Source organism: Sus scrofa, chromosome 5 (genome assembly GCF_054392235.1).
Source record: "Sus scrofa isolate SSC_HxYL_T2T_F1_AM1 chromosome 5, Sscrofa_HxYL_maternal_Yorkshire_Landrace_v2.0, whole genome shotgun sequence".
In the NCBI taxonomy this organism is placed as follows: Eukaryota; Metazoa; Chordata; class Mammalia; order Artiodactyla; family Suidae; genus Sus; species Sus scrofa.
Genome location: NC_139387.1, coordinates 16,984,525 through 16,993,949, shown reverse-complemented (window position 1 = coordinate 16,993,949; position 9,425 = coordinate 16,984,525). Strand labels below are relative to the sequence as shown.

Below are 9,425 nucleotides of genomic sequence, written 5' to 3'. Positions count from 1 at the left end.
AACCAGGTGACACACTCAGTTCATTAGAATCAGTAGTTGTCAACCTGAAACTGGACCTGTGCCTGATTCATTCAGGAAGCTGAACCCAAGCAGCAGAACAAATACCCCTAAAGCAGATCCTGCCAGGCCTGAGGTGAGAGGTTGTCTGGCCAAACAGACAGTGACTTTGTTTTCTGTGTATTCTTCTCTCTTAACCCCCCTTGCCAGACTCTCTCATTGCTTTCTTTTTGCCCATCTCTGGGTCAGGAGCTCTGTGGGTTTTTTCCAGGTGACGCAAGAAGGCGTTTTTATTTTTTGGTGAAGGTGATTTCTGAGGAAGAGACTTGGGCATTGAAAGGGGTCCAGCAGGAGCTGAAAAAGGGGTCCCTGCGCAGGAACTTCTGTGAAGGGAAGCCAGAAGTGAGAACTGGTTTGGGTGGGCATTGGATGGAACAAAGGGGTCAGAGATTTCTGGGACCACCCGTTCCCCAAGGGGTGCCACATGTCCACAGTTTAGCGAAGTCTTTCTCTTCTGGGACGACTCCACTTGACCTCACTTTCTGCATTCTTGGCTTGTTTACTGTTTTTGGCACTCATTGGCGGACACTCAAGACCATTCAGTTTTACTTTGTGTCCCTTCCCCCCCCAATACAAATGCAAAACAACGTGGGAATCCCCTTTCAGAAAGATGAAGCAATGGTGCAGCTTTAAGAAAAAGGAAAGGGAGGACGGGGGCTCTGACTCAGATCCTCCTGCCATTGGCTGCTGGAGGGGATCCCACCTCAGGGATTGGCTGTGACAGAGTCCGCCTCTTCTTATGATTGGCTCATCCAGGGAGATATAAACTGGCTGTGCCGGCCTCTTTCTCAGTTGGAGAGAGGCAGGGAATCGGACTGGGTGGTGTGCGGAGACGCACCTGGCGCAACCCTCTCCTCTCTGAATCCGAGTCCAGATCCCGCGGAGGCTGCAGCCATGAAGGAGAGACGGACCCCTCAGCCAGTAGTGGCCAGATGTAAGCTCGTTCTGGTGGGGGACGTGCAGTGTGGGAAGACAGCAATGTTACAGGTGTTGGCGAAGGATTGCTATCCCGAGGTGAGTGGCTCGCCCGCCCGCTGGCCAGCTTTTCTCCTTGCCTGCCTGCCTTCCTGCCTGCGAGGGGTAGGTTCCCACCTGCCCAGAGGAGCTGTCTCACCCCACCCCACCCCACTCCATCTTCAGCCGCGTTCTGGCTGGAGAACAGCCCTGCTTTAGCCTCCCCTGAGACCTGTTCCACTTCTGCCGCCCCGCTGGCTCCTCCTCACCCCTTCACCCATAGGTCCCCGATCAAATACCCTCCTACCTCCCTTCATCCTGGAGTTTTCTCTTGGGAGAGGAAACTGGAGGCTTTTGAGAGTCTGGGGTTTCTTTTTGATGAATTACCTGCGCGGGTGCCTCCACCCACCCTCAAAGGGTCCATGCGCTTGTCCCCAGACAGGCTTCTGCTGTTCTTTTCTGCTGCCCTGATGGTCCAAGGGGCTTGTGAGGAGATGATAAAGAACTAGAATTGCCTTGTGGCTCTGAAATTGGGAGACAGACCAATCTGGGGACAAAAGGAATCTGAGCATGTGTCGCCCTGACCATCTAGGATATGAGGGCTTGTCACTGGCAGGAAGTCATTCACATTTCTTTCCTCGATGGAGCAAGTGCCTCTGTATCTACACTCCTCTCCCTCCTGCTCCATGTGGTCCTGCTCCAGGTATCCCCTCCTCTCCCCATCCCCTGCCACTTGAGTGGCTCACTAGGGTGAGTGGCTTCTTAGGGAGCCAGCACTCACTGGAGGGTTACCAGGGTAGGGGCACCTAAGGTGTGACGAGTTTCCCTCTTTTCACAGACGTATGTGCCCACTGTGTTTGAGAATTACACAGCCTGCCTAGAAACAGAGGACCAGAGGGTGGAGCTCAGTCTCTGGGACACCTCAGGTAAGACTGCTGGCCTCACATGCCCCCTTCCCACCTGCACTGCTCTGCCGCAGCCGCTGCCTCTTAGAAATTGTTTCCCTCTTGGATGGGAAGGAGTGTGGTGCTCACCAGGAAACGGAAAGAAGGGGACCTGAAAATTCTTGGGTTGGTGTCGGGGAGGGTTTGGCCAACTCAGGTGGTGGGTTCAGGGGTGCAGAGTGGATGAACCCCAGAAGCTCCTCACTTCTCTGGGTCTAGCTCCATCCTTCAGAGGGCTGGGATGATGAGGTGAGCGGACCCCAGAATGCTACTGGGGAGGCAGTCAGGGCTTCTCCGTTTCTACTCCCTGCCACCCATCACACGCACACACAGCCTTCACCGCCCCGGAGCAAAGCTAAATAAGAGGCAGGATGCCGTGCCGCTGGAGGCAGTTGTGGTTGAGGCAGGGAGACACGTCTGCTTTGGGGAAAATATTGCTCCCAACTCAGTTTTCTCTCCCGCATTCCATCTCGGGCCACTGCTGCCTGCAGGCCTGCCGCAGCTCAGCCCCACTGTCATACCTCTGCGGCTTAGGGATGAAGCCATGCATCATCCATGCCTTGGAGGGTGGGGGCTTGATATGGGGCACGGTCACATCGTAGGTAGAGGGAGGGCAATGTTGGCTCTGACCATCCCCCCTCCCCAGGGCCGGGCTCCGTCTTTCTGGGACATAGAAAGCAATATGTTTGAAGCTTCTCATCCCTCAATCTTCAGTGCTAGGCTCGCCTTGGCTTTGATTCTGACTCCTTCCCATTATCTCTTTACGCCAGTGCTTTTTTAATAGACTGAGCTCAGAGTCATAATTAAGGAATAAAAGCCAGGAATAGGAGAAAGGAAATAAAATCCTCTCCTCTCCAAAAATGCATATTCAGGCTGAGTTTTAAGAGGAACTATAAATCACTAGGGGTTTCCAGTTACATACAAATATGCCATCCTACTCCTCCCAAGAGCTGTTGTTCCCATGATCCAATTTTGAGGTCTCCAAAGATTGGAGATAGGCAGGGGTAATCATTCCCCTTACTCTCCACTCCCCCAAACAAACCAGAAATTCCTCAACCTGGTGTGCTCTGCTCCGTGGCAGTTCCAGGGCTTGGAACTGGTTATCCCGGGCTGTGCTATGCTGGCTGGGCTGGACCGGAATGCAGCTTGGCTGCATGATGTATGGCTTTTCGTCTGCTCGTACTCTGTCCACCTCTCCGTCTTCCCAAGATCTTACCGCAGCTCATCTCTTTTCACTACCAAGGCCCCAAAGAGCCCCTCCCCCCTCCTCCCACAGTCAGACGGCAGCCCTTGAATCCCAATCCAGATAACCGAAAATCAGCAAGGTGGTCTCTGTTCCCTGTGTTGCATCCCCACACCGCCCAAGTTCCAAAAGGATGCAGCCTATCAGTCAGCCTCAAACTCCCTTTTTCCCCTTTTCAAACGAGGTGCCCACAAGGAAGGAAGCGTGGCAGGGGTGTGTGGGACGGGGCCCCCCAGCACTGGGGCCAGGGTTGAAGCAGTCCCCATTATTCACTTGCTGGTCCCAGGGGAGGGGGATCGCTTGGAGCCAGAATGGAGGCCTCCTCCCCTCCCCCTTCCCTGGTGCTGCAGTGCTCCTTTCGCTCAGTGCTGCCTGCTGGGGTAAGACCCCACCTCAGAGACGGATGGGGAATGGCTGCTGAAGGAGTGGGCAGCGCTCCCGACTCCCCTTTACTCCTTTTTTTTTTTTTTTTTTTTTTTTTAACAACCAACCCCCTGCCTCAGCTTGGATTCCCCCCAGTTTCCATGGCGATTGCGGTGCAGGGAGAGGGGCTGCTTGCTATTCTGAGCACGGATTGTCTGTTCCAAATCTGCTACTGTTCCTTCCCCAGGGTGGAGGGGGGCAGGCTCGAGCCCTAGCTTTCTCCCATCTCGGACCCCCTGGGTCTGCCCTGCCTTCTCCCCTCCCCGCAAAGGACCCTTGTTTCAAGACTCTAAATCCTAGCTATTGGTGCTGTTGTCTCTGAGGCTGTCTCCTTGAGATCCTGGGATGGGGGCTACTGCTTTCCTTGTGCCCTTTGCAGTGTAAGCCGATTTGGGTGGGAGGAAGAGTGGGACTGAATTCTTCATGCCCTCCCTCCCCGGCCAGCCTCCTGGAGTTCTGATCCCATGGCAAAGACACAGGGCGGCCAGTTATATAACAGGCGGATTTCTTTCTTCACTGGGGGGGACCCTGGAGCAGAAGAAATGAGCAGAGGTCGTGCAGCAGGCAGACTCTAGAAAAGAGACTTTAGGCAAGCCCTGGTCTCTCTGCAGGGCTGGGGGCGGCTCCCTCGGGGACTCAGAAAACTGTGGACTTTTAATTAAGCCCACTGTGGGAGACCCAGACAGGGCCAAATTCGATGCCACCCCCCTTTTCGTTTGCCCCTTCCGCTTGTTCAGGAGCAAGGAAGGTGATATTCTTGCATTGGCTTCTGGCAGGTGGTCAGGTCCCAAGCTTCCCGCTGCAGCACGTTCCCCTGGGGAGCTGGGTGGGGCCATCTAACCTCAGGGACCAAGCATGGTGTGTTCCCTGGGCTCTTTGGGTTTCGGCCTGTAGGGGCCGGGACATGGCCTTGGCTCACCGTCAGCGCTTTCTCCCCTCTCCCAGGATCTCCCTACTACGACAACGTCCGTCCACTCTGCTATAGTGACTCGGATGCAGTGTTGCTATGCTTTGACATCAGCCGTCCCGAGACAGTGGACAGTGCCCTTAAGAAGGTGAGGCGGGATAAACTCTACCATCGCTAGCTCAGCCTGAGATCACAGGGGAGGCTTGGGCACCTTGTCATCTACTCCCCTTCCTGCATAAGGGGAAGAAACTGAGGCCGGGGGAAGAAGGGATGTGCCCGAGGCCACACCATTAGCTGTAGCTCTGGGACTGGAACCCAGTTCTCCCATCCCCTCTGCATCCTGCCTTTGCTCCAGTCCTACCCTGCTCTGCCAGAGGCCCAGCAAGGGCAGGTGGTGGGGGAGACTCAGGAAGCAAGGGACTGAGGGTAGAGAACCTTTCTGTGATGTGATGTGAGGCTCAGGGAAGGGACCTTTTAGTGGCACCTTTTATAGACCTCAATCCCAGGCCTACTAGGACTAGGCAAGCCAGGCAGGCCTGAGTGGCACTGCTGGTAGCACATGCCTTGGTCTGGGCGGCAAGGTCTGCCCATACCGAGGATCTAGGATACCCTGTGGAACCAGCCTAGTTTCCCAGAAGACTCAGGGATTCTCTCCTTCCCTCGGAAAGAGACGGGGTTGGCTTCTTCCTGACTTTCTGGACTTGTGAAGCCCTTTGACTGGGTTGAGCAGGAAGACCCCTGCCCCTTATGCTTGGCAGAGAGGGAGAGATCAGGCCCTGTGCTCTCTCTCTGGTGGCTGGGGTGTTGAACTGGGGGACAGGCTATCAGGTCAACACTCCTGCGGCCCCAAAGGCCTCACGGGCAGGAAGGTGATGTCATTAGTGCAGTGGTGATGCTGTGACTCAGAAGGAGGGCTGGGCTAGAGGGAAGCTGGACAGCGTGTGTGATGCGGCCAGCTGGGCTTGTCTGGGTGGCCATCAGCCACTGACTCTTCTTCCTTCCTCCTTCGCATCTTCTTATGCGGCTCTTCAGTGGAGGACAGAAATTCTGGATTATTGTCCCAGCACCCGTGTCTTGCTTATTGGCTGTAAAACAGACCTGCGAACAGATCTGAGCACTCTGATGGAGCTGTCCCACCAGAAGCAGGCACCCATCTCTTATGAGCAGGTGTGTGTGTGTATGTGTGTGTGTGTGTGTGTCTTGGAGGTACAATGGGGAAGGCTGCAGGAGAGGGCTTGAAACATGGCCCTTGCTCAAACTCTCTCACTACGGCAAGAGGGAACTGGTATTCTGGGGAGCCTGTAGTCAGCAAACTGGTCACCTGGATAGAGGTGGTGGGTAACCAGTTTACTCAGATTTATGCTGTAGTTTGGCAGGAGAGCCATTCCTGGGTGTGCCAGCGTTTCACAGGTGGTTTTCTTTTTGTGGACCACCTGCGTTAGAATCCCTAGAGGTGCTTGTTAGAATTCCTGACTCCTTACCTCCAGAGTCACTCTGGGAGAAAGTTTTGGGAATTGCATTTTAATGAAATTAAATTAAATCCCTAGGGAGTTCCCATCGTGGCTCAGTGGTGGTGAACCCAGCTAGTGTCCATGAGGGCTCGAGTTCAATCCCTGGGCTCGTTCAGTAGGTTAAGGATCCGGTGTTGCTATGGCTTCGGTGTAGGCCAGCAGCTATAGCTCTCATTTGACCCCTAGCCTGGGGACCTCCATGTGCTGCGGGTGTGGCCCTACAGAGAGAAAAGAAAAAACAAACAAACAAACAAACAAAAACCCCAAATAAATTAAATCCCTGGATAATTCCTTATGCACATGGGAGTGTAAGGATCATTTGTTTTATTATTATTATTTTAAAAAAATTTTTTTTATTTTTGTCTTTTTAGGGCTGCACCCACAGCATATGGAGGTTCCCAGGCTAGTTGTCTAATCGGAGCTGTAGTTGCTTGCCTACACCACAGCCACAGCAACACCAGATCTGAGCCGTCTCTGTGACCTACATCACAGCTCATGGCCATGCCGGATCCTTGACCCACTAAGCAAGGTCAAGGATTGAACCCGCAACCTCATGGTCCCTAGTCAGATTTGTTTCCACTGCGCCACGATGGGAACTCCAGGATCATTTGTTTTAAAACAATGTTCACATTACAGTTGCCTGGAGAGCTCTTAAAAATACTATTGTCTAGACCTACCCACAGAAATTCCAATTTATTTGGTTTGGCAACAGTGTGGTTTTAAAAGTATTCCCAATGACTCTATCACTTTCAGAAAATAATCAGCAGAGGAGTTCCCTGGTGGCTCAGTGGGTTAAGGATCCAGCGTTGTTACTGCTGTGGCTTGGGTCACTGCTGAGGTTCAGGTTGCTGATGTGGCTCGAGTTTAATCCCTGTCCTGGGAACTTCATATGCTGTGGGTGCTGTGGCCAAAAAATAAGACAGAATTTTAAAAAGAAAAAAGGAAAATAATCAGCAGAGGGGGGTGGTGGGAGACTGGCAGTTGGGCCCATCAGCATAGCTGCGGGGAGGACCGCTAACCTCGGAAGGCAGAAGGTGGTGTTTCAGAGCCGTCTTGGATCCCTGCCCTGATGACCTCACTTCCCCTCCAGGGCTGTGCAATAGCCAAACAGCTGGGTGCGGAAATCTACTTGGAAGGCTCGGCTTTCACCTCCGAGAAGAGCATCCATAGCATCTTCCGGACGGCGTCCATGGTGTGTCTGAACAAGCCCAGCCCCGTGCCCCCGAAGAGCCCTGTCCGAAGCCTCTCCAAGCGGCTGCTCCACCTCCCCAGTCGTTCCGAACTCATCTCTTCCACCTTCAAGAAGGAAAAGGCCAAAAGCTGTTCCATTATGTGAAGTTGGGGGTTCGAGAGGGGAGCCAACCTCCCACTTCCTCCCTGGGGTTGCAGAGGCACGGGGAGAGGGAGGAGGAGACATTTTAGGACACTGGACACGAGTTTTTCAGACGGCCACGGTGAGGGCTTGGAAGGAGACAGGAACGGGACAAGGAAAGAGCCAGGCCCGGCTTGAGGACCTGACACTGAGAAAGAACCATCACACCCCAAGCCAGGCACTAGGTGGTAGAGGGGGCGGCTGTCCCCGTGCCCTCCGCTCCAGAGGAAGGACAGGTGTGGGGGCCTGGGGGGCATGCTGGCCTCATGGCTTCGGTTGGGGGCCTCCGGGAGCCTCACCTTCAGCATCATGCCTCTTCCACACAGCGTTTCCATGCGGGCCAGGGGATGGGAGGGGTGCCTGAGCCCTTCCCTTCCCCTCCAAGGAGGCTGCGGATGAGTGGAGAGCGGGGGGAAGCCAAGAGGCAGCTCCTCTGGGAGCCGAGCCCGGGTGCTTCATAACTGAAATCAGAAGGGCAGGAGCTGGTCAGAGCCAATGCGAAGGAAACCTCATCTTTGCGTAGCCCATGCCTCCTGGAGAGGTGACATCATGCATTCTCATGCTTCTCACCTAAGTCCCCAGGGTCCAAGGGAGAAGCCCCAGACCCCCTTCTCTTGCAGTGTGGGGGTGGTGGTGCTGCAGGGGGCAGGGCTGGGTGGGGGTCACCAGACTTTCTCTGCCCTTGGGGCAGTATAGCTGGCATTTGTTTTATAGACTCTCGTCTTTGGAATTGGGGGGAGGGGGGAGTGTTTCAATCTGTTATATGTTCTGTGTTTAAAGAAGAAAACCTATTTATTAATGAAAAATATAACACATATAAAGAAGCTGGCTCCAGTGTTCTTAGTTTCTTTGTTTCCTTTGGGTGTTTTGTTTTGTTTTGGCCACACCCTTGGCAGGTGGAAACTCCCAGGCTGAGCAAACTGCAGTTGCAGCCCGCACCACGGCTGCAGCAGCGCTGGAGCCTTAACCTGCTGCGCCACAACGGAACCTCCTCCTTTGGTCTTTGATAATGAGGAAAAGCTGTCCTGAGGTCCTTTCTGTGGGTTGCACAGTGGCTGCCAGCCCCGTTCCCTGGCACCTCTAACAAGGATCCCCTCCCCCCGCATCGCCCCGACCCCCACCTCCCACCTCATCTCCTTCCCCGCCCCAGTCCTGCCGAGGCAAATGAGATCTCTTTAGCACTAGAGCAGGATTTCCCAACCTCAGACCAAATGACATCTTGGATTAGATAATGCTTTGTTGTGAGGTTGTCTTGTGCACTCGAGGATGCTTAGCCTTCCTGGCCTCTGCGTGCTGGGTATGAGTAGCACCCCTGAGTTGTCAAAACCAAAAATGTCTCCAGATATTGTTAAGTGTCCCGTGGGGCAAAATCACTCATGGTTGAGAATCTTGTTGCCCTAGAGACCTACAGAGACAAGGTTCAGTGAGATCATCAGAAGGGGATCCAAGCCGCTGAGATCCCAACCCCTGCAGAGGGTGGACAGACAGAAGCCAAGGTTGGGATGCTGCAGGGGTTTTGATCTCTGAGTTCAAGGAGAGGTGATGCCCACCGCTCTGTTGACCTTCGATTCCATGGCCTGTCGATGGCAGCTCAGGAGCCTTAACACCCCTTCTCTTCAGCTGCTTATAGCTCTTTGTTTTCTTTCTTTTTTTTTTTTTTTTTTTTTTTTGCTTTTTAGGGCCACTCCCCTCGGCATATGGAGATTCCCAGGCTAGGGGTCAAATCAGAGCTGTAGCTGCCGGCCTACACCACAGGCACAGCAATGCCAGATCCTTAACCCACTGAGCAAGGCCAGGGATCAAACCTGCGTCCTCATGGATACTAGTCAGATTCGTTTCCACTGAGCCAAGAGAGGAACTCCAGCTTAAAGCTCTTTTGTTCCCAAGTTTCAGTGTGCTAGAGATACAAAGTTACCGTGTATTGAGTACTTACTCTGTGCTAAGTGATGAGCTGAGTGCTTTACTTGTATTATCGCATTTAATCTTGAAAAGAGCTAACATTTATTAAATGTCT

At 53.6% G+C, this 9,425-nt stretch overlaps 1 protein-coding gene across 1 annotated transcript; it reads left to right on the top strand.

Moving 5' to 3' along the window:
• The first annotated feature begins 847 nt into the window (after positions 1 to 847).
• Positions 848 to 8,235, top strand: RND1 (Rho family GTPase 1). Its single transcript, XM_003481567.5, has 5 exons — positions 848 to 1,071; positions 1,850 to 1,937; positions 4,567 to 4,676; positions 5,561 to 5,695; positions 7,130 to 8,235. Exons 1-5 carry the CDS (start codon positions 952 to 954, stop codon positions 7,373 to 7,375), a joined length of 699 nt encoding a protein of 232 aa, XP_003481615.1. The 5' UTR covers positions 848 to 951; the 3' UTR covers positions 7,376 to 8,235.
• The last annotated feature ends 1,190 nt before the right edge of the window (positions 8,236 to 9,425 follow it).